Here is a 25,024-nt window from a genome sequence, read left to right as displayed (position 1 = left end):
TACTTCTCCCCTGGCACATTCCCTGTGAATCTAGAGTCCATCTCCCACTTGCTTCCTTGTGGCCACAGGATTTGGGCACAGCTGGCTGTCCAACAACACAGCTTCACCAGGAAGGCCAAGTGGTGCCCCAGCTGGAACATCAGGCTGCTCAGCAGTCACCCATGGCTGGGAAGCTGGAGAGGTTGGTCTGAATGCCTTCAATGGGGGAACCTGCAAACAGCACTCGCACCTCCTGGCTGACTGCTCTAAGCAGCAGCTCTTATGCAAAGTGTGAGTATTTGGAAAACATGCAAAATCTCTCCTTCTTACAGAGTAATTCCTGCTCTGTGACAAAGCTGTCCTCAGGAAAGGCAGAGGCTGGATCACAAATGCACCAAGACACTTACTATGAAACCATGATTTAAATGCTGGTGCCTCAACGTTCTTGGATACTGGCAGCAATCTGTAACTGCATAGTGTTATGACAACCAGGTTGCAAATAAATCTAAGCAGTGGTTCTGGAAATCTCCTGGGCCTCAAGAAAATGGTGGTGCGCACAATGAACTTTAACATTCCCTAATTGTTTTTTAAAGTGGGTATTTCTTTAACACATGCACTTTTGCAGTGTTTATAAAAAGAAGTTCTAATTAGAATAAAATGGGGGGAAAAGTAAAACTTTCAGAATATCTGAGGTTGGCTTTTGCTGAAATGAAAGTACCTTTCACCTTTTAATCTGAAAATTTATTATATTATTATCATTATAAAATGATATGAACTAGTTTTTACATTTTTAATGTAAGTTTTGAACTAACATGACAGTGAAAAATTAATGCAGCAATTTTCTAAGTGTACTGAACATTTACAAGTAATTAAAAAAGTCAACTGAGTTTTCAGTAGCAGGCACACAAATTATGTCATTTTTCAGATGGACTCTAATATCAGATCAGAATTTTTCCTTTCAGCCTGACAAGAAGTCTCAGTATTAAAGCAGAAATGCTAATAACTCTCAGGCTACTCTGCTAAACCAGAGAACATAATATCCAAGATGCATTATTTTGTTTTCCTCTTCTCTGTTTCCTCAAATAGATGTTCGCTGTAAATGTGGGGGTTTGGGTTCCCCTTACCAGTTAACATGAAAGTCTGTTTATTAACCATTGTGATATCTTAATACTTTTGTATCAAGCAAAAGAGTCTGAGTTACTGCAGATTCCAATAATCTACCTCTCCTACACCACAGGTTTCCTTATATTCTCATTGTGAAAATTACTTGGGCAGCACAAACTGTCCCTGTGTAACACATTCAGAATCAGCAACATACTCTCAGTGCAGCAAAGCAAAAGTATATACCCTCAGTTTCCTTGCATGCAAAATAGAGATGATGCTATTTACAGCTCCATAAATGTGCTGTGCAGAACAGTATTTATGTATTGCAAAGTATTTATGCTTTGCAAATACTCAACATCATTCCTTCATGTTGCAGCTTTAACCATACGCTACTCTTAGCTACCATAACTACTTCCAAAATGTATTTCTAAAAACCTTTTTCAGGAAAATAAGCCGCTCTATCATTGAAAAAAATCTTCTATGTGGCTTCCAACGTTTCAGTGGAGATAGATGTGAATAATGACCCATTCTTAGGAAACTACCAAAAGTACTTCCTTCTTCTTGTACAAAGGCTACAAAACGGCATTTTACAAAATGGGGAAGCTTTCTGAAATGAAAAAGACAAAGCCAAATATAGCTTCCATTTTCACCTGAACTTCTGCTGTGCAGAAATGCATGGCAATCTGTACATTACTATGAACTCTTACTCAACTGTGAACCCGTGTAAACTCAGAAACATACTCATATAACAACTGAGCATGAGTGAACTCCTGTCTCTTGTCCTGTGCATGGATAGCATCAAGAAAATAAAAGAAAATACAGGAAAATTACTGTGGCAGTATCAGGTATTTTGGAAAGCCTCTTGCTGTCCCTCAAAACTTACCGAAAAATATTTAACACCAACAGAATCCTGAAGAAGACGCTCAAAGGAAACAGCCCAGCTTGCAACTCTCCTTTCTCGCAGTCGCCGGCAGCTCTGCACACTGGGAAGGCTGGCATTGCTGCTGAGGCTGTTTTCACTGATGCAGTCCTTCAATTCAGCGCTATTCAGCTCTGTTAATAAAGGAAATTAAATCTGTCAACAAAGTAGTATTCACTTTTACTCTTCAACATTGTTTACTTATCACACCTCCTGCTCAAGCTCACAGTGGTGCAGGTATCTAAATATCCCTCTCCATTTTTATTAAGAGCACCTGCATAGAAAAAAAACACCCCAAACACCGCTCAAGTTTCTTCTGTTCTACTGCAAAGAAAATTAAATGAGTGTCTTAAAAGCAGTCCTCTGACAGAAGCAAAAGGGGCAGGCCCAAAACAAAATCTTTTTTATTGTTCCACAAAATAAAACACATTTTCCTGTTGATATTTCTCACTCTAAGGACTGCACACCTTCATAAGATTACCCAAGGTAAGTTGATGTTCAAGAACCCACCGTTCACCAGAATGTGGGCAAAAACCTACTTGGTGATAGGAGACAGCAAAATTTCATACACACTTCAACTGGTAGAGACAGAAAATCTGTGAAATTTTACATGGAAATACAAGATTCCTGTTTATACTGAAAATTTAGGAAAGGAGTCAATTGTGGAAAAGAACATTAAGGAAAATGAGCTAATAAGGGACGCCTTCCTCATCCACAGGAAATACAGGCATCAAACCATAGATCCTCAATTTATCATGGTTTCTGATAAAAATAGGGATCCCTTCCAGATTCCAGCGAACATAATGGAATCATCTAGAAACCTCAAGATGAGAAATTACCAGATTCTTTAGATCTTGAAAAAACAGAAGTGATTTTGTATTCTGAAAAACAAATTACCAAGAACCCACAGAGAATTCAGGGAAACACAAAAAACTCCTTGTGTAGCAGCCTAACAATTTCAAGTATTAACCCCAGATCATCTTTGTCACATGTTAGTAAATGAAATATGCACACCCAAAAAATCTCAAAGTGACCATTTGTTCACAGAAGTAGAAAGGGGAAAGAAATGGCTGCTCTAAGTAAGAGAAGGAACTGCTTACAATAGGGTTCTATTCACTCACAGATTTGTCATTTACTTCTTGCACACCCTTTTGTAGAATGGTCCTTCCACCTCCCAGTGTACACAAATGTAAAACTGGCAATGCTGAACTCACAGCTATACACTTCACAGAGGTGATAGAAGGTTTAATTCATTGTGAACACACAACTAAAGCCTGAGCTACCTAGTCTGATCTCCCTGCTTCAAGCAGGACGTGTTGCACATAGAAAGATGCCAAACTGAGTGAGATTCTGTGATGAAGGGATGAAAAAAATCACAGACATTCAATTATTTGAAAAATTTGAAGTAACAGATGTGAGAAAATAATACCCTCAAATTAAATAGATAGTATATTCATCAATTTTATGCCAAATGAAAAAGTATGTAGCTCACTAGGAATGCAATCTGTTTGAGAAAACTGAATTCACAACCAGTCAGAAATGGACTATGCTTCACAGGGACGTTTTTATGATTTTCCTCAGTTAATCACTTGGACTAACTAAAGAAATGAGTAATTTCACCAAAAATACCCTACTTTATGAGGTACCCCAGGGTCTCCTTTTATGTTAGAAGTATTTGAAAGCACTTTGCACTTCTAAACTTCACATTACAAAACACTGCTGTTCCTCCCTGGAAGTAAGAGCTTTGGAAAAAGGCACCATTCAAAAACTGCTATAAGCATAGGAAAAAGTTATGAAGATAGTTGTAAAGACAAGAAAAAAAATTTTCTTAAAGTTCTGAAACTTCATTTTAAAATTTATTTTTAGCTCAGAAATATTCACTAAGATGTAATAGTTAACTACTCTGAGTTTCTGTAAGTAAAGCTATCTTTTAAGACAAAAATAAAACAAGTAAGACAAAGACACAGAAAAAGATTAGGGAAAAACAAAATGTAACTGTATTTTCAACAAGGATAATATTTAAGGAAACTAGTAACAAAACAGGTATATACATCATTTTCTTTGCCTAATGACCATATTAATCAAAGCTAATTGCAAACATTCAGCAAATAATGCCAAATTTTCTTATAGAAATATTCACTTTTTCCTTTAAAACATACCTAAGAGCATAACCAAGTCAACTGTTAACTTCATTAGAGAATACCTGTCACCACAGTGAAACTATTGTGAAAGAAGCTAATGTGAATCTGAAGAGAATGATATCTAAATTTATTATCTGAAGTATTTTGCTTTAACTCTGCAGGTGGATATGTTCTATTTTACAGTCCAGGATACAAACAGACACCCACTTCTTGATAGATCTGGAACAGTTTCAGATACTGCCTCACTCCTGGAGGGTTCAATCCCCAGTGTTCTCCAGTGATGAACGATGAAAATTTCCTTGTTCCTTTCAGGCGGAGTCAGAAAGCCAAACTCATCCCACATACCAAACCCCTGAAACCTACTTGACTGACAGAGAGAAATTAGGGAGCAGCCACACCAAGAGCACAACTCTCAGTCCTGGAGTCACAGTGCCTTAGGACTCAGAAGGAATTGGGAAGTGGCAGGCACAGCAATCATCAGCCAGTCAGCCTCACCTCCCTCCCAGTGGCAGGCGTTCAATTTCCCTATGGCAGCAGGGAAACCAAGCTGCAATTACAGCCTCCAGTGTTTACACCAGTGGTAACTGCTAACTACCTTTAATTGCTACCAGCTGCCTGCTCTCTCCAGCTCCTCAGAGTTACACTCCTCTAAACTACTGGGTTCTCCCTCGTCTGATACGCTGCTGACTCTGGAGATCCCATGAAAACAAATGAACCAAAATAAGACTCTATTTCCAACAACCAAAGAGCTACTGGCACAGGTTCTCCAATGTGTTAACACAGTATTAAGGGATTACTCATTCCCAGTAAACTGTCTGTTCTGCTAGATTTAATTTAGGTAATGCAGATTTTTTTCAAAAAGAACCATTATAATTTATACTTAACCCTGACACAGCTTTGGTTTCCCTTAATGAAAAAATTCAGTCAGTTTGCTTTCAAAATCTGTAGAGCTTTCTGCTGTGGCACCTGTCAACCTGAAAACAATACAAACCAAGGTTGTTTCCCAGAAAAGGCTTGGTTATTCTAGTTTCTTTTACCACCCAGATCATCAGTTGCAATTTAAACAGTTACAGCCTAGTGCAGATATACCATTTAGAACCAGAGAAGAAGTCAGATGGAAGGAAAAAACCTCCCTGACTCTAACATTAGTACCCAATTTATCCAAATCACACTTAAATGAAGACTGTATAAGCTGTAACTCCTGCTCCACTCCTCTTTCAGAGGAATGTTTCCAATGTAAGACTTCAGCATCAGGTTTCCCGACTCTCACAGGTCATGCATTCCTAGGTACACACAGCCCACCTTAGAAAGCAGGAATGGAGAAACTTTCCAACTGGGTCACATATTTCATCTAATGAACCCTCTGTGATGATCATCAGAGGAAACACAGAGTCCTGACTCCCGCCTCAAACGTTCTCACCACAGGGCTGTTGTGCAAAGTGAACTACTACTCCTCCTCCTCATAAAGTATTTTAAAAAACAAAATGAGCAATTGGGAATCTCAGGATGCCAGAGGAATTTAATGTGAAAAATCCCAGCTCTGCATGGATAACATGGACAACAGCAGTGCTGTGAACTTTCCAAATGTCTGCCTTCATTTGTCGTGCCTGTCAGAACCACCAACTCATCTTGCATTACCTGTAAAAGGAGGCTCCTTGCTCAAACATTCCAAATCCCAGGGACCTAACTTTATTTTTCTTCTGCTTGAAAGCAACGATACCTAGTGAGGAAAAACTACTTTGAGTGCAAACTCATTCCGTTTCATTTATTGCCTTTTGGAAATACAGAACTGACACAGAGTGCTATCTAAAAAATCCTCAAAACCCAGTATTTTGCACCTTTTGTGTTTACACATTCCACAGAGGGTCTTGGTTTTATTTATTTTACAAAAACAGAATTATGCAAGAAAATACAGGCATTTAATCAACTAAATTGTGAAAGTATTCAGGGTAAGATGGCTTCAGAAGTTTTGGTTTAGATAATATAATGCCATAAGCCTGAATACAATTAATGAAGGCTAATTTGTATGTATTTTGTATACATTTTTCAGCCTACAAACCAAATACTTTTTATTGTTGTGAGAAGCTAAGCATATTCCTTGTAATCATCGGAACATACAATCATATTATTAAGATATTCTAGTTAGTTAATCACCAAATACATTACCTGGATAAAGCTGATAAGAACCACTGTGGTGCCACTTAATCAAATACTTCAAGCCCTTCACTGAAAGCCATCCTTCTGAATCCATACCAAGTTCAGCTGAAATGTTCCAGAACCCATTGGGTGTAGATTAGTCTGACTGTACAGCACATTGTTCCTCTGCAATTTTGGGATGAGGGACGCTAATGCATTTCCCCACAGCAATTCCTGGTAGCCTCTAACACCATTCTAAACAAATTGATTCCTTACCCTCGTGGCTTCAAGCAGGGGGAAGCAATAGTATACTTAACACAAAGCATTATAAAGTGCTACATAAATAATTTAAAGAAAAGACCTTTTGCCACTGCTGCTAAAGGAACTTGAATTATTTATGCTACAGTGGAACACAGCTACAGTGAGCATGCACCACCAGCAGAACTGACAAATAAGTCACATACCTGTTAAAGGAAATAATCCATCTGTATCTATAGTGTAAAAAGCATAAACAGTGTTTTATTTTGTACTTAATTGCGAATTTTTTGCCTTACCTTCAGTTACTTTTTAAAATACAGTTTTACATTATTTATTACTGCAAACATCAGATTCCTTTCAAAAAAGGTCTTTAGAAACATTTTGCCTTATGAAAATTCTTTCCAAGTGATGAACATTAAAAGCAAAAATCAGCAGAAACTACAGCAAAGTAGCATCAAAAAGATGTGCATATAATACCTGTTAGGCTGAAGTATTTGGAAATAACAGACTCCAGCTTTGTGGAACTGATCTCTGCAGGGAATAGCAGGTAAGAACTGACTTGGACATTCTCACTAGCTCAGATACCTCACCCTCTCTGTCTGGGAGATGAATGATGACGGCACTTCTGTTATAGATCTTTTGACCTTAAGGTTTTCCCTTTCTAAAGTGCCATCCAGGTATAAATAGCAAAGTCAGACATTAGCTGGAGACTATTGATCATCCCCGTGACAATTCAGATGGCACAGTGCTCAAATCATCAGGCACAGCCTGCATGCTGTGTACACACTCCCACTGCTCCCACAGGCAGCAGCAAAGGACAGTTTCTGAGGTGGGAAGTAAGAGAAACCTGCTAATTACAGGTCGCTGTAGTAACATAAAATGGTTCCTGTACTCCTAGAGCATAGGTGCTGCAGATCAGTTGATCTACAGCAGTAATCTTGCATCTAAACATTATTACAGTTTGCATTCTGATTGCCTGCAATTCATTACACAAATCAATTACAGTTAAGAGCTGCCACTGGTCAGCACATCTAGAAACAATGCTAATTTACACGTTTCCTATCTTGAAATGCCCAAGTGCAGAGTTTTGGCAGATAGGAATAACCCGGCCTTGCACAAGCTAGGATGTAAAATATAAAATAAACAAAACAAGGGGTAGATGGTTTCCAGGGCCAGGCTCTAACATAATAAAAGCCATATGACATAAAGCTTCATTGACTTTGGAAAGAAAACATACAGAGAACTGTTGTGCCTCCCACCATACTGAAGGGATGTATATAAACATATAACTGCTTTTTACACATGAATTTTCTTCCCAAACTAAAGGTTAACAACAGTATTTATAGTATCTAGTCAATATGTACAAACACTAATATTAATTAGTAATACAAAGCAGAAGAGAAGGTTCTGGAGAGACCTTAGAGTACCTTCCAGTACCTAAAGGGGGCTAAGAGAGAGCTGGAGAGGGACTTCTGACAAGAGTATACAAAGGGTAATGGCTTTAAAATGAAGGAGGGTAGATTTAGATTAGATATAACAAATTTTTCACTGACAGTGCTGATACCACTGGAACAGGTTGCCCAGAGAAACTGTAGATGTCCCATCCCTGGAAGTGTCAAGGCCAGCTTGGATGGCAGGGGAGCTGGAACAAGTTGACCTTTATGGTCCTTCCAACCCAAATCATTCTGTGATTCTTGGATGATAAAGATTTAGTCTAGGACAGGAAGTATGCAGTGCTGTACTAATAGTTACACTGGTGAAAATTTCTTTAAACTAGACATATCCTAAAATGTCTCTGTCTGTGGATCTATTTATGTATTAGTGAGTTTAAGGAAAACTGAAAAAATTTCAGTGCTGTGACATATTCAATGAAAGTAAAAGCTAGAAAATGTAATTCACACATGAATCAGAACTTTTTACTCCATGCAGCTCAAAATGAATTAGGAATTTATTTAATTTCACTTTTTCTGGTTACAGTCTCTCTGGCTCCTATTTTTCCAACCCACTACCTGGGTATTTAAGCACTGATTCAATATTATCCAATATAGTTCAACTACCAGTTTTCACACAAATTATACCCCTTCTTAAGAACCATTTAACAATGAAAAGAGAGTTCATATTAAATTCTGAAGTAGCTGAAAAAATAAGGAATACAACTCAGCAGAAAATTGCACATAGCTTCTTGGCTGCTCTTTTACCTCTGCGACCTTACACAGCCCTTAGATTTCATGAGTTCAAAAAACTGTATAGAATTAATTGTGAAAATGGTTACCTACAGATTTGGAATAACATACAAAAGTCATATTGGAAGAACTGAAAGTAAGTGGAATTTTAAAATAAATTTTCAGCTGGAAGGACAAAAAGATTGAAATTATTATTGTATGAGTACTATCACAGGAATTTCAAAGTTTGGATAAGCACCAAAATAACTTTCATTAACATAGAACAAGAACCCTGAGACAAGACACAAGTACATTGCATTTTACGCAAAAAAAGATCAATCAAACTTTTGGTCCTCAGCAACTATATACACAAACAAAAAGTCTGTGGTCTGTTTTGATTTTTATATCAAGCAGGTAACGTGCAGGGGGGGAAAAAAAAAAGTATTTTTCCCAGAAAAACACAGGCTACATTTTAGAAATAGAAAGTGGAACAAACACTATTATTTTCTGTTTTGTTGTTTTGTCACTTTGCAGACAAGAGAGATAGAACACAGAACCTATCTTCTCATCCAGACAGAAGTACAGTAAAGCATTAGACTGTGTCAGCAGTAGAGAAGGAAAATGCCTGACAAAGCCACTGGAAAATGGCTCTAGCAAAAGGACCAAAACAGTAATGTTTTTCTCAAGTGCAGTTTTAGTCTTGCAAGGAATCGGAAATTAGGACATGAAGAAGTTTTGTAAACAATATTGCTAATTTTCATTTACATTTGCATGTAATTTAAAAAAATTATCCTTAGCATTCCAAATATTTTTTCCAATTTCACTGCACTGATTACAGCAACACAGCTTGTTCCCTTTTGCCCTTTCTATTTAATAAAATTGTCTTGTAATGTTGTCAAAGAATAGCAAATGCAAAAATATGTGAGTTTCTCTGCAGGCTCAAGTGAACCAAGTCCTGCCAGAGAAGACAAGGAGAAAAGCCATCTCCTGTATACCCTGAACTATAAAAATTCCTTCATTCCATGAAGGAAGCATTTTTAAACTGTTTCAATTAACTTCAAAGCTTCAGAAAAATTGTCTTCTAATGTTTAACAAAGAGTGGACATCCTTTAAAACATTAAAGGCATGTTAAAATCAAAACAAACAAGCTTATGTGCAATAAAGAGGAGTTTACTTAGAAGTACTCCAGAAGTGCAAAAGCTCCACGCTGGGATTTTACAAATATCAAATTACTTACCCCCTTCTCAAAAAGGATCACACTTAACAAAGTTCAACCTCAACAAATGTACCAACACAGCTTACAACTTAGAAGCCAGAACATCTCTTCAAAAACAAAAGAGGTATGTAAAGGACAATAAAACAGAGAATGAGATTTTATCTACCATCCAATTACACAGAAGTCTACCAGCTCTGCCTCTTCATTATTATGAATAAAGAAGCCTAGTTATAATAAAAACGTGCATATATAAATGTACCATAAAAAAATATTATGCAAATAAACCAGTGAAAGTATGTGAACATAACCCTGCAATATTTTCACTGGCACAGTTCCCAAAGCAGTCGCAGAGCTCTGCACCACCTTGGACTCACATCTTGTAATATATCACATAATTTACCACATATTATGTTGCTTAATGTGGAAAATTGATTACTTTTCATTATAAAGTAAAAACAAGCTTCAGCTTACCTCCATCAGAAACAGTTGCTGACTGCAATAAGAAAGAAAAAAAGAAGTGTTACTGAAGTTTCATGGCAAGTATCAGAAATCTTTGAGCTTCACTTAGTACTGGCAGTGCTAGCTACTTTAATCATCTTACTAATAACATAATATTAGAGAGGAAATTCTAAAGAAACCAGCTGTTACTTCTCACAGGTGTTTTCTCCCCACCATGAAATTCACCCCAGGCTTTTCAACCACTACTGTCCAGGGATTTGATCCCACTAATATTTACTGGAAGATTTCTGCTGTGGCAGCTACACTGCTTCCAAAAGTCCTTAGATGGGCAGAGACAATCGGCTGGTACTTGTGAAAAAGTAGATACTTAAAACTGACCTGCAGAGACTTAAAACGAAAACAATACCTCGTGCGCTTTAATTTGCTGTAGTATCTGGAGATATGTGTCATTAAAATGAAAATTCAGTGTTTTGTCAGTCAGGTAACTCTGAAAACTTTCCCTATCAGTCACTTGTGACTGCCACAGACACACAAGGATATTCAGAGTGTTTGCAATAAGCTAAAACTAACTTCCAGTAAGAACTCCACACCACCTCTACCTGTACTGTACATCAGATTTTCAAGGACAACTAGTATTCTAGTGAAACGTTGAAGTTTATGCACTTATCTGCCCTAAACTTCTCAACTTTGATCACAAATTACCTCAAGGCATCTAATACCTCTGTAAATCCAAGTAGTGACCATTTCCCAAACAGGTACTCCAATGCTTGAAACTTGACACTCAGCTGAGTGTAGTCTGGAGAACGAAAGCTTTTTAGAGTTCAGTTTAGGTTGATTTTTTAATGACTACTAGAAAGTATTTTTATTTCAGTTTGGGGAATCTTTTCTTGGTCATAGAAAGTGTCCTTGAACCTTTAGGGAACCTTCTAAATAGTTAAAAAGAAACTCTCTTCTTTTGTACTGTCCATTAAAAAGCTAGGAAAGAATGCCCTACAATATCTACAACTTCTTCAAGATCAGAAATACACAGAGGAAGAAAAGCACAAATATATACACAGTTCAAGTTAAGAGCTACCTCTTCATAGTTTGTATTTTTCAGCCTTGGCAAGAAACACTCCCACTCTTCTTCAAAATCCACAAAAACCTTCAGTAGTATCTTCCCCTTTCTTTCTTTCACTGCAGGCTCTCAGACTGCTGTTAACACTCTCTGAAGAACTTGTTACAAATAGTTGTGGCCTCACCATTCGCATCACCACCAGGAGAGGATCTGATCTAGTCTTTGACACAAGTATTCTGGGACTTAAAAAGTCTAAACTAACCCCTATTGACATCATTTCTCTGGTGCTAAGTTCAGATAAACACAAATACATCTCTCATGAAAAAGATTTTAAAAAAACAAAAAGAATGGTGACACTTCTTGCTTAACTGCACAAAAATAAATGCTTCTGGATCTGTGAAGCATAATAATATAATGAAAAGTATATCCAAGCATCTCCCTTTAATAGCTTTGTTTCAGGTATCAATAACGTAGTTCTGGTTACAATTCTTCAGTGGGCCTTAGGACATCTTTTCTACTTCTATTTTGCACATAAGTCTAGTGATCATGTTATGCATTCAGAAGCCATAACTTAATTCATGTTTGTAATTTAGAAAATTTAATTTGCATTACTAAAATCTGGTTTATAAATGTGATTGCTTCTAATTTCTTAGTCACATCACGGTACAGTACAGTTAGTGAATAAACAACTTCAATGTAATTTCTCAAAGAACAAAGAAAAGGATGACTCAAAGTAAAGTAATAGTATCAGTTTACACATTAGACAGAAAAAAAAAAAATCAAAGTACTTTCAAAATATCTATATTTTAGGAATGGTCATTTACTTTGTTAGCTTTCATTAACCTAGATTCAAACACCAAGTACAATTCTTCATGCTTTTGAAAGGTATGAAGCAAAATTAATAGGATTTTCATGATAGCAGAAAGAATATTCATACTATTTTTATCAAAAACTGGGAAGTTTACAATTACAAAATATCATTTTAAAGGGGAAATGGTGCAATTTCATAGAAAAGCTCAATCATTAATGGACAATGAGAGTTTTATCTCAATCAATTTAGCATACGTTAATACAGTGAACTTTCTACACACCACGGGTTGGTTTTGTGTGTTTATTTGAAATGCTTTGTCTACTGCCATGTTACATTACATGTACTAGCATCTTAAAATGTCTCAAAGAAAGGCCTTAGTAGATTTTATGTTAGATCATTTTTTAAAAGCACCTATAGGAGGAAATATATTTTACATTACAGAGTCACTAAATATACCTATTGTGTCCCAAGGATTATCTGTTTATTTCTATGGATCACAGAATAAAATCTATTTTAAGAACAGTTCTTTAAATTCATCTGTGTAACTAAATCCACCTAATTCAATAAAACCACCTAGAAACTGAAGCTTGTAATTACTGTGTAAGAATTCACAGTAATATGTTCAAACTACGTTTGTGAGTACTTAGAAATCTCAGTACAAACCTGTCAGAAATTGCATGCAGTCCACATTCAGACAAAGAAGTTTCTCTTCTAAACTGTTCAGCTGAAACTTGTCTAGATTTGTCTTTGAAAAGTATAAGTTGCAAGACCAGATTTTTTTAAATACCATGATGATCTCATTTTGAAAATACACTTTATGTTGGGGGCTGTTTTTCATTCTTCAGCACTCATGTTTCCCACCACTGGAGGCTCTTCAGGACAAAATTTGATCTACTACACCTAAAAAGTTTGATTATTTGATGAAATTTAACACTACGCATATATTAAGAACCACCTATTGAAAAGCGTATGTATCAGAAAGCTATAAAATTGAACAGCTCCTGTAGGTAGCCATTTCTGAAACAGGAGGAAGGACAGGACATGACTCTGTGCCAGTTAGGGCTAATGTGAAGATTTTTTAAAAAGTATTTAAGCGTTTAATTCCAAATGGCAGAACACATATGTGGTGAATGTATATATAAACTATCATCCAGAGATAAAATCTAATGGCATGAAACCATCAAATCTTTCACAACCAGATAAGAACTGAAATTAGTTCTTCAAATTGCCCCAGTTACCAAATTGGTTTAGGAAAAAGCCCATGGTATATGCCAGGAGTCTGATTTATTTAAAAAATAAATCTAATTTAGGAAAGCTAAAATGTCTTCCAGTATATGCCTTCATGGGAACTGTGCCTGCTCACATAGCTGGATTAGCAGCTGAGTTACACAGACACACACACCCCCCGCAAAGTTGGGGGATGCAACTCTGCTCCAGGGACTTCAGGGCAGGATCTTGATCCCTGTGATTCAAGAGAGAAGCTCAGTGCAGGGCCAGCAAGCTGAAGACTGCCTTTCCAGCCACCATACAGCATAAAAGATCCTCTAGGTCTCTGTAAACTGGCAAATGCTTCAGCATATATTTGATAGCATAAAGTTCTGAATAAGAGAAAACATGTTAAATTTCCCTTTGCATCATCTCTCTTTGCTAGGTGGAAAAACCAGAAGGGCCTGTGAGCTTTTGATGTTGTGTTCAGGATCTGCTTGCAAAAAGTCCAAAATAATTTAATCTTACAATAATTATCAGGGAGAAAACTATTTTGTAAGTACCTAATATTTTTTCCAGAATAGAAGTAGACAACGTAGTACCTTGCACCAACAACAAGGTACAAAGGGAGAGAGGGCATAGAGGAGAATAATTCATAAGGCTGGAAGTTCATAAGGTTGGAACAGGTTATATCTTTTAGCTCTCACAGCCTGTAACCTGCTAGATGTGTGCACCACTGCATGAAACTTGTCTGGTGACATCTTTCAGGTGACAGAAACTCTTATCCACTTAGTTCCATCTTACATGTTCCATTTCACATGAATCAGGTCCCAGGGAAGTGACTAAGTACTGTCAAATTCTGCCATAACAATATCATGCAGAAAACCAAAAAATACCCTACATTATATTATGTATGCCCAGACATTATATTGAGCAAATAAATCCATGTGTACAGACTACCCAGGTAACACAATACAAAAATGTCCTTTTATTCCACCTTGAGATTTGTCACTCAAGTTGAAGTCATGCTCAAATACTGGAGTAGAACAAAGGGAAAGAGGGGGATACTGGCAGGGGTGACACATACTGGGAAATGCCAGGCCTTAGCAATAAAATGGAGCAACATGAAATCATCTGTGCTATTACAGTGGGGGTGAGTGCCTTCCTGAGTCAAAAAAGACGTCTCTGTTTCCCACTCCTCCTAAGACACAGAGGGTAAAATCTGTAAGGAGAGTGAGGACATATTTCTCTCTCCTATTCTAACAATGACAAAATCATAGACTAAACAGAAATATCTATTCCTTTCCTGGGCATCCAGAAAGATTCAGAAGAAAAGGAATTAAAAATGACCTGTCACCTTTCTAAAGCACACTTTCTTCTAATACAGGCATCGACTTCTTGCTGCATCCAAAGAATTCTCTGACTGCTGCCAGAGTCTGTTTTTACACACTATTTTACTATAGTCCCTGTAAATAAGCCTTTCAGGTTACAATAGCACACCTATCTCCACCAACCTTCTAAACTAATTTCCTCATATTATTTCAGTGCAGAGGATAACTCCAGGGAATCTGTTGGGTTCTGAAGATTTACAGGCTGAATACAAAGAGCCAACTTTCAAACATTCTGTCACTTGTCTCAGGAAAGCCTATCACTCAGTTGACCGTCTGCTTGCATCTAACTTCGTTCAAACTACTTCTTAAATCACCTGAAGCAACTTCTCCTTTTGCCAAGGTATGAATTATGAGCAGATCCCAAGGTCTTCAGTCACATTACTCCAAGATTTACATGATATACACATATTTTTAAATATATTACAGCATCAACATAGTTCATGGCATGAACTCCAGTGTTCTCTGGGAGGGTGATCATGTCTCAAAATCATGTCATACAAAATATGGTATGTACAGTTCTAACATTTTAAATAAAAAATAAAGCCATATTACTCATCAATTATTGCTAGATTTTCCTTCTAATAAATAATCTCAAATGTACTTCTCACCTAAAAAGTAGCATAACATTACAGGCTTTTTGTCCTCATTTCAAAATATTATTGCAATTAATTTCATGATTTAGAATTCTTTGAGAAGAGTGCCCCTTCAGAATGCCACTTAAAGGAGGACTATTACACAATTTCACTTTTCAATTCTCTACCACCAAATTGCATTTATAACAGTTAACACTTTAAAAGCATTCTGCATGTAGGCGTTCTGAAGAAAAAAATACTGTACAACTACTGTACAATAACTTTATTGAATACATTCAATATATTTTTGTCAAATATATGAATATATTAAAACAATAAATGAAGAATAAATGATGTGACATTTGGAATTCCTTTAAGAAATAAATGTTCAACTTTTTACCTCAAACAAAACCAATCCTATCACATATAAACACAGTGCCTTAAGTGCGAAAACCATGCCTAAAATTATTTTTATAAAGATATATACAAGATATATACAGTCTTACCTAAAGATATAATATTGATATAATGGTACAGAAAGCATATACAAAATACATTGCACATAATTAAAAAATAGGCACACATCATAAACACACTGGGTTTTTAGCTCTATACATACTGGGCATAGTTCATAAATACATATCAAAAGCTCAGTGTTAGTTGCTATAACAAGATTACTTTTCTCTGAGAATAAAACCCAATGTTTTCATTTACAAAGGAATTTTAACTCAAATATTTTAAAGTAAAAAAGCTTAAAGGCTAAGCAAAAAGCATTCTGAAGCTGATACCATTCTTCTCTAATTTCTTGCCAATAACAATAGCCTATTCTAATTCCTCACTGCAACAATGCCTTGCTTTAGCTAAACATAATTCATATCACTTACCCGCTCTTCGTAAGAAACAGCAGTTATTTTTCCTAGCAGTACTCTTCCTAAATTCATCTTCACTTAATATGGAAAAAGCATTTCCTTAACACGTCGGCTTCTCAAAGATTAAACTAAAAAATTCAACGCTGTTCCATGCCTGTACATGCCAGTAAAGTTTAAAGGCATTTCGTATGAAGTTCTATTTTACTCCCTTTATGTTACCAATAGCAACAGGCCAATGCAGGAAGCTGTGGTTCGTCAGGGATTCAGATTAGATCTCAATTATCTCTCACCAGAAAAGCTTGATCATTTTATATAAATCATGCTGATTGTATTTTAGAATGTTTCCTATAACAAATCAGGAAAATAAAATGACACTGAACTGTGTTATAGTCCTGTATTCAATAAAACAGATTTCCAAGACAGTTTCCAAAAAAACACTAGTTAATCCCCTAACGTTAGTTATAGAAACATTTACATAGTAAACCACTATTTTCAGAGCTTTACATAATGCAAGCCAGAACAAAATAGGACCTCAAACGGTCCATTCTGCTTAACTTTTCAGTGGTTAACACTATAAACTGCACAAAAAAACCTGCAATACAAGGAGACTTGGCGTTATTTCATTAAACCTAGGGGTAGCCTCTTGTCACTAAAGACAAAATTCGTCTTTCAGAAACCAACTGCTGTTCTGCCCTTCCTCCCTCACGACCTGAACCTGTGCTCAGCTGATGTCAAGAGAGTACTGTGCACAGAGCCTCAGGAACAGAGAGCAAAACAGGCTCCTTGTAATGTAAGAGGGAAGTGCAATTCACTTGCCTGTGACAGCAGTGTCTTCAAGAGACTCTATATGGAAAGTACAGCATTTCAGGAAGTTTGCTGCTGTCCACAACAGTGGTAGTACCTAAAGCATTCACTGCTGACATTTTTAAAGCAATCAGAACACAATTTTCTGCTAAAAAGAAACACCAGAACTCCAAACCGGGAGTGATTAGTGGGCATTTTTATGCTAGTGGGATATCCTTAAACCCTAGGTGGACGTACTAGTAGTCATTCAGGAAAGAGGAACTTTCTCCCTTGTTTAGTGAAGCATGTGGAATCCCCCTCATGCATAAAGTTCCTAGCTTGAGCCCCTAATATACAAACAACCCTGTGAAGAAGGCAACTATTACTTGGAACTTCTTATAAAGAGAGAAAATGAGGAAAGAAAAGAGCCTTCACTCAATATTCCATGGTGAGACTGACTTGCAACAGTCAGTATGTAAAAGTCTGCACATCTTCCCATTTCTGCATTTAGGATGAAGAGACTTGGTTAACAGAAAAACTCAGTCATCTCAATTTAATTTACAGTGATCAGATGAAGCCTATTTTAACTAGAATTTTCGTGGCATAAGCCAATTGCTGTGATGGACAGTTAATTTTTTGATTGATTATTGTTTAAATAGGCACACCACTACAGTAATGAATGTTCCTACAAGTATTTAATACCATGACAAAATGCAATGGAAACAAATGGGTGGGTAGACAGGAAGAAATGTGTTTTAAAAATTATAAATTACACCCTCCGTTACTCTAGGATTTCAGAAGCAAGTGCCCTATGACACTTGCACAGATGAACAGTTTTACTGTGTGGATAAGTACTCAAAACGTAAAACTTCAGAAAGAAAAAAATGCCAGAGCTGTTTAAATACTGCATTTTGTTTGACACTAAACTGAGTGGGATGCAGAATGTATTTTCATTGCCAATACTTTAACCAAATAGCAACACCATTACAAACAATCAGGTGCATAATAATCCTTACAATGGATGAGTAAAAACCACAAATGGATCAGAAATGCTTGAAGAACTTTCCTGGGAACACCCTTTTGGGGTAACACAAAACAGGACTTTTATGAATAGCACTTACTCAACACTCAACCTAAATCCTCTAGGAATCACCTAGAAAGACCAAAAGTACTAGTACAATTTTAACAGGTGAGAATGTTGCCCATAAGAAGGAGTAAGAGGAAAATACCCCACACGCAACAACAGGATGTAGCTGCAAGACCAGCAGCTCACTGGAGCAACTGCAGTGTTGGGAACACTGGGGGTGGGCAATGTTTTACACATTCTAGGCACTCACACTCAGCATTATAAACCTAATAATCCTTTAGTTTAAACAGACATTTAGAACTGTTGATTTTGTTTCACTGAACTAAGCATTGCACATCCACGTTTTTTCCATACAGTGACTCCACTAACACTGAAAAATAACCTCTACCAATTAGACAGCAGCAGTTAATGATCATAGCTATGAACTGTCATGTGGCACTGAAAGCTCTGTAAAAATTCATATCCCTCTACATTTTCATAGCTTATTTCAGCAGCTACAGATATAAAATCTTGTGATTTTGTGTAGCATACTTGTATATCAGGCAGGCAACTCAGAGGTCAAAGGTCAAAAGCAGAAGGAATGTTAATCTGAAAAGCTATTAATGTAAAGTGTTAAAATATGGTACAACAGCTTTAAAAGCCTTATTCAGATATACCAAAGATGACATTTGTAAACCCACATCCATCTGCTTAGAAGCTAAACTGTGGGAAGGGGTAGCGACCCCAGATAAGGTTGATCTGTTTTTCTCTCCTACCCTCCCTCCACTTCCTGCTCATATTTTCTTTTGTACATTTGTTTTCAGAGCAGAAAAAGCTGAAGAGAAAGACAGAATGACAAGGAGCCTGGATAAGTTTTAACTTGTCAAAAGATGAACAGGATTTATTATATCCCTGGCTCCTAAAAGAAGAAAACACACACAAAAACCACCAGGCAACCAGAAAGAGGCAATCCCCTGGATCAGCTCCTTGTCACACTGAGTCCTAAGCTAAATGTGACATTGGCAGAATGCACCACCAAAAATCTTAAATCTCATCAAGTACTGATTTTTTATTATGTCATATTAAAGTAACAACAACTTGCATGACAGCCACATGTTAAGAATATGATTTAGTTCACTGACCCCAGTTACTGAAATAAAAAGCAGGAGCATCAAAAAGCCTACACATAAATTAAGAAAGCTCTGCCATAAAATAAAAAGCTTTTTCCCCTAATTTTCCAAATTTTCTGTAATCTGTCTAAATATATTTTTGTCAATGATTTGTCAGCTACTCAACAATAAACAGACCCCATATGTGCTACTGATGAGAAGAGGAAAAATTCTCGCATTTAGAACATTGTGGATTCCCTCTATGAATTTTGAAATAAGAGTCCTTCCTATTCCAATGCAATATTAACAAAAATATTTTGAAGCCAAACTAGCTGGAACTTGCTCGTGTATAAATAACTGAAGTAGAAGCTGCCTTGTCAGACACTGAGACTTCCCCTACAGTAAATCCCGCGAAGCAAAGGGAAAGATGCAAACGACTGCTCCGAGTGCCATCTGCTGTCTGCGGCGCTGCTCAGACTCCGGTGCATGTTTTCAAGGGCTAAGCTCAAGGTTTGTCATCCAGAAATCCACTCTAAAAACAAGTATTTGGTTCTACAAGCCATATTTTAAACTTCGAAAAACAATTCTATAGGACTGAAAAATGAAAATAAAAAAATACAGTTTTTCAAAAATGCTTGTAAACAATTCCATTTTTATTTTCCCCTTCCGTTGATAAACATTTTAAGACAACTGAATTCTCCCCACTAATAAAAACATGCAGAAACAGCATAACTTGCACATGCAGATAGAAGGTAACTTGCAGTCCCACAGTAAACTAAACTCCATATTAAAGAGGATATGATTAAGTGACACATCACTGAAACACATTTAGTCACTTCTGAATTTCCTACTACTGAAGATGTAGTCCCTAAAAATTAATGGATTTTGAGGAAATCAATGTAAAAGTGAGCAGGAAAACTACTATACTTCAAGTAAATAATGCATATAATATCTTCCTATGCTTTGTAATTATTTACTTTCCTCCTCATTTTAAAATATGAAAATTTTGCTGCCATACTTTTAGCATTTAAAACAATTTTATTCTGAGATATATAGACATAAAGAAAAAGACTATAATGTCAAAATTTGATGATACAGCTAGGACACTTACTTGCAAAATAAGTGTTCTCTGAGCAAGAAGCCAAAACTGATCTAAGTCTCTACACCTCAGAAATTTTGTGTTCTATAAATACCTTAAACTTATTTTCAGTTATTTTAATAACTCACACCATCTGGATTCTGTTTTATTGGATAAAAATCCAGCTGGAAGAAGAAAAATCCCTTTAGGTGCACAACTTTAAAAAAAACACTCTAACAATTAAAAGGTAACATATCTGTAACGACATTTTTGCTTTACGGAAACACATGCAAGTATAATAAAAATTAAGTGAAAGATTTGTAAAAAAACTTAGAGAAATATCTGTATATCTTCCACACTCATTTTAAAAACAACACAATGCTGCAAAAGAATTTTAAACATGGCTATAAAAAGGGTGTATTCTTAATTTCATAACAGAGCTTATATAGAAAGTCAACTTAAATACTTATACTTACAAACTTTGTCTCTTTAAAACCTCAATGAATCCTTAGAAGCATAATTTATCATATTTCACTGCAAGATTTCTTAGCTCGGAAGACTACTCATTAAACCGTATTCCTGTTTTCTGCTCGCTTTAGACAAACAAAACTTTATACTTACAGACACTTGACTATCAGTAAAAGTTTTCTCCATGTATAAATAGTTTAATATCTCATTGCTAAGAAACAGTCCCTTCAACTTTATTATTACGCTCTTTCTGAACACATATTTACTTCTTCCAGAGTCCAGTAAAAAAATGAGGCTTCTCTGTCTGTTGCCCTATCAACACCTCTCCCATTCTCCTCCCTTCCCAGCACATTCCCCGCCCTCAGTACTGGTTCTGTATCTTCTCATCAAAAGGAACAGGCAGCTTTCAAAATGGTGTTTAGGCAGGTCCTGCGTAACAATGAAGCTTCTGTAAAGACAGCAGCACTGCTGAGGAATCTGCTAATGTAAAATACATCCACTGAGGGCCTACAGGACACTGTCGTAAAGGTTTGTCCAAACTTGTTTAAGCATTGAGTCAACATCGCTTTCTCATCCAAAGTATTCTCTGTTTTTTAATACATTCCCCTTTGATGAGCATATTACCTGAATGAACTAAGTCACCAATCTCTACTAAAAATAATTAAAATATAATCTAAAAATAATTTTTAAAAAAATATTGTTAGAACACGTAAGACTCACAGCAAATTTCTACCAGTTTCTGGCATGTATGTACGTGTCTCTCAGTGTGATTACAATCACATGTATGCATATTGTGCAACCTATCTCATCCTACCAAAACTCTCTGTGTTCTTGTGAGTAAGCAGAGCATTGGCATTTACAAGGAACATGTTCCAAGCGAAACATTACTCTCATAATTTTCAATACCACACCTACTCTCTAGACAGACCCACAATATCTGTGCAGTTTCAGAAAGAAATGCATGCACTTTCTGCCCAACAGTAATCCTTAAATATCATTCTTCAGCAGTTCCTTGGTCCAGACGGAAGCTGAGGATGGGGTTTTTACTGTATTTTTTAAGTTTTAGAAGTACACGTGAGATGCTTTAATGATTTAATAGTGAATAAAAAGCAGTAGTAAATAAATAAAAAGCATCTAGTAGAAGCTATAGGTGATTCCTTTTTTCCTTTCTTTTTTTCAACTTCACTGGACGGACAAATACATGAGGACAGTGAAAATTAAGTGGTACGAACTCCTATCCAAAATCCCAGCAGTTTAAGCATGAGAGAGAATCAGAAACAATTTGCAGATGCTATCGTTTGTGCCATATGTATTCTGTGATTATGCTCTAGAAATACCAATTCAGTTCATTCAATAAAGCCTTAATTCATTCCCTAACATCAACCAGGTCTCATCACAGAGCAAATATCCCTCCTTAAATATTATTTTGTCATGTGACGTGACAAAAAGACATACCAGGTAACAGGAAGAGCAGCAAGGGAGGGCAGGAACAGAGAGGCACCAAACCAGTCACGCAGTTCCTCATTCCCACACAGGCGCTGCCTGGACAATCGCTTCTGCAGCTGCGGCAGCAGCTCTCGGCAGGGCAGCAGAGCCACCTCCCACAGCGCTGCAGCACAAACAAGGAACGCTCCCAGTGCCCAGGGCAGGCACCCAGCACCAGGAGATCCTACAGCCAGCCAGCCCTTCACAACAACCTTCCACCAAGGGAAAGGCAGCACAGCTTCCTGTGCCAAGAGGACACCCACAGTCCCACAGCCAAGCAGAAGCACTGTCCACCCTCACATCTAGGAATATGACCAGTTCAGAACATGGGTTCATCAAACTCAGTGTTGTGTTTCCAGTAGTGGCCACACATGGAAGTCTACCAGCAAGCAGCACAGAGCAACAACTCAGACATTTCCCTGATTACAGTCACCCAGAGTCCCGGTATTTTTAGTTCAAGAGATTTCCTGAACCTGGCATGGCTTGTCTCCTTAATAATCCCCAGTGGCTCTCTTTCCCAAATACTTGTCCACTTTCCCTCCAGGACATGCAAATTTCTTGCATCCACAGCACTCAGTGGTGAGGCATCCCACAGACCGACTCACCTCCTACATGAACAATCGTGTTCTCCTGTTTGTTTTGCTCCTGGCTCCAGCTATCTTTAATTAATGGTACCGACTTCTTGTCCCGAAGGAGAGAGTGAGCAGTCAATCCTAACTACTTTTCCTATCCCACCCATAATTTTCCACTCTTTCTTACACCTTTCTAAATTTTTTCTTCTTCTAATATATCAGACCATTTTAAAATAAAGAGACCAGGTATGGAAAAACAAACCACAGGTGTATGCAATGGAATCATTTATTCCATAATAATCCATAGTACAGGATTTTGCTTCATTACTACTGTACTGAGCTGTTGTTTACATGCAACTCTCCATTATAACTCAAAGACCTCACTTGTGAGAAGAAACAGTCTGCTAAGAAACATATATATCATTTGTTATATGAAGCTAGGGCTATTTCGCCTCATTTGTATTACTTTACATCAATCTGCGTATATTTTCATCTGCCATTTTGTTGCCCATTCATTCAATCTTGTAAAAGCTGCCTTGGTCTCATCTTCAGAGACTGCTCTTGTCCTTATTACCTGGAGTAACTTCACCTCACTGCTCACCTTCTTGGGAGGAGCCTTAAAAGACGCCCTTGAATCAACATATGTAATATAAGAAACTGCAGCAAGGATCAGCCTTAAGCAGCAAATAATTCTGCATTTTAGAAACAGACCCCAGTGCAGAAATAGTAGCATTATTCTGCCATAACGTCACATGCCTCAGACCCAGAAGATGGAACAGTTTCAGTTCAAAGAGAGTAAGCCCAATTTTAGAAAAATGCTAGGCTAGGGAGAAAGACACCCCTGAGAGGTTGCCAACCAACCAAGAACTCCACTTGTGTGAGCATGGACTGTTCTGTCACTGCTCAAGGAAACCAGAACCAAAAAATGCCAAAGCCCAGGACCTTGTATTGCTGATCTAAGGAATACAACCCCTCTGTAGCTTCAGATGGTTACTTGAATTTGCTCACCCTGGCTGATCCTTGTAGTTCCATGAACTGCAGAGGTATTTACAGCCTGTGAATTCACCTGTGTCCCTTTAATCACACATCTTAAGAATGGCAGTACTGGCTACTACAAGGAGATTAATTTATATAGAATACAAGTTTGTCTCTAGTCCCTGAAAGCACATATCGTGTCTCTGGTTCTGTGACAGAAATGGGCTTGCGTTGGAGAGCCAAGCCTGGAGGCAGTAAGGATTGGACAGCACATGAGTGGCAGGGTCAGACAGTCTATTGATTGCCTCCTCAAAAAGAAATTTCTCCATATACTGCCAACTGCCTTTGCACATATGGGGACCTAATTCCCTACAGAATCCATCCTAGGCAACACTGTTGGTTTCTTCTCAAGCACCACAGCATGGGGTGAGCACTGCCGTGATGAGCACTGCCATATGCACCTCAAAAAAAAGTAGAGATGAGATCCAGCTCTCAGCACATTCTCTGACTACTCTGCTTTTTACATGCAAATTTACATGGCAAATTCCTCCAGAATCTGAAGAAAATAACCCAAAAGTAGGAGAAAAGAGTAAAAAAGTAGCATTACTGAAGGACGGTCATTTTACCAATTGCAGTAACAGAAAATAAATCCCATTATTCTCAGTGTCTGGGGAAAAAAATCAGTTTCACTCTGGATTGTATCTAGAAATAAGTATCTCAAATTCACAATAAAGAGGTTGCACACAACTGCTCATCTGTTGACCAACCCAACTTTGTCAGATACTTTACAAAACACTATGAGGAGCACAAGAACCTTCCATAAAAAAGACTATAAATGTAAACTTGAGGTACTGACAATCTTTTAAAAGTTATGGTATAGTATAAAATACCAGCAAAAGCTTAACAGTAATGCTGGTGTACAATCTGTGAAGAACAATGAAATGTATACTACTAGCATGATGTTTCCTTCTTCAAAGAGTAACAACAGATATAACTAAAGTACCTGGTAAGATCCCACATGCCAAAGTAAAAGCCTGAAGATGATCCTCTAGAGAAGGCTGGAGAGTCTAAAATTCTTAATAGAGCAGTCTGGAGATCTAAATGTGAAACCAAAGGATGCTGCTGGACAGTGTGACAGTCCGGACAGTGCAATCCCCTGCCTGCCCCCGTGTCCTGGCAGTGTTTCACTTACCAGCACAGGTGGGTGG

The 25,024-nt window shown here is 37.3% G+C and overlaps 1 protein-coding gene across 9 annotated transcripts in view; it reads right to left on the bottom strand.

Moving 5' to 3' along the window:
• RGS12 (regulator of G protein signaling 12) overlaps positions 1–25,024 on the bottom strand; it is an 86,277-nt gene that overhangs the window by 34,144 nt on the left and 27,109 nt on the right. For 6 of the 9 annotated variants that reach the window (XM_048303529.1, XM_048303531.1, XM_048303530.1 and 3 more), the window contains 2 exons: positions 10,387–10,408; positions 1,967–2,136 (listed from right to left, as the gene is read on the bottom strand). In XM_048303529.1, the coding sequence (XP_048159486.1) occupies positions 1,967–2,136; positions 10,387–10,408 (192 nt within the window). Of the gene's footprint in view, positions 1–1,966; positions 2,137–5,781; positions 5,864–10,386; positions 10,409–16,295; positions 17,040–20,937; positions 21,058–25,024 lie in introns of those variants that run through there. The other 3 variants (XM_048303534.1, XM_048303533.1, XM_048303532.1) reach the window with 3 other exon arrangements.

The sequence above is a fragment of the Corvus hawaiiensis genome, chromosome 5 (genome assembly GCF_020740725.1).
Source record: "Corvus hawaiiensis isolate bCorHaw1 chromosome 5, bCorHaw1.pri.cur, whole genome shotgun sequence".
Taxonomy (NCBI): Eukaryota; Metazoa; Chordata; class Aves; order Passeriformes; family Corvidae; genus Corvus; species Corvus hawaiiensis.
This window is presented reverse-complemented; position numbering and strand designations above follow the sequence as displayed.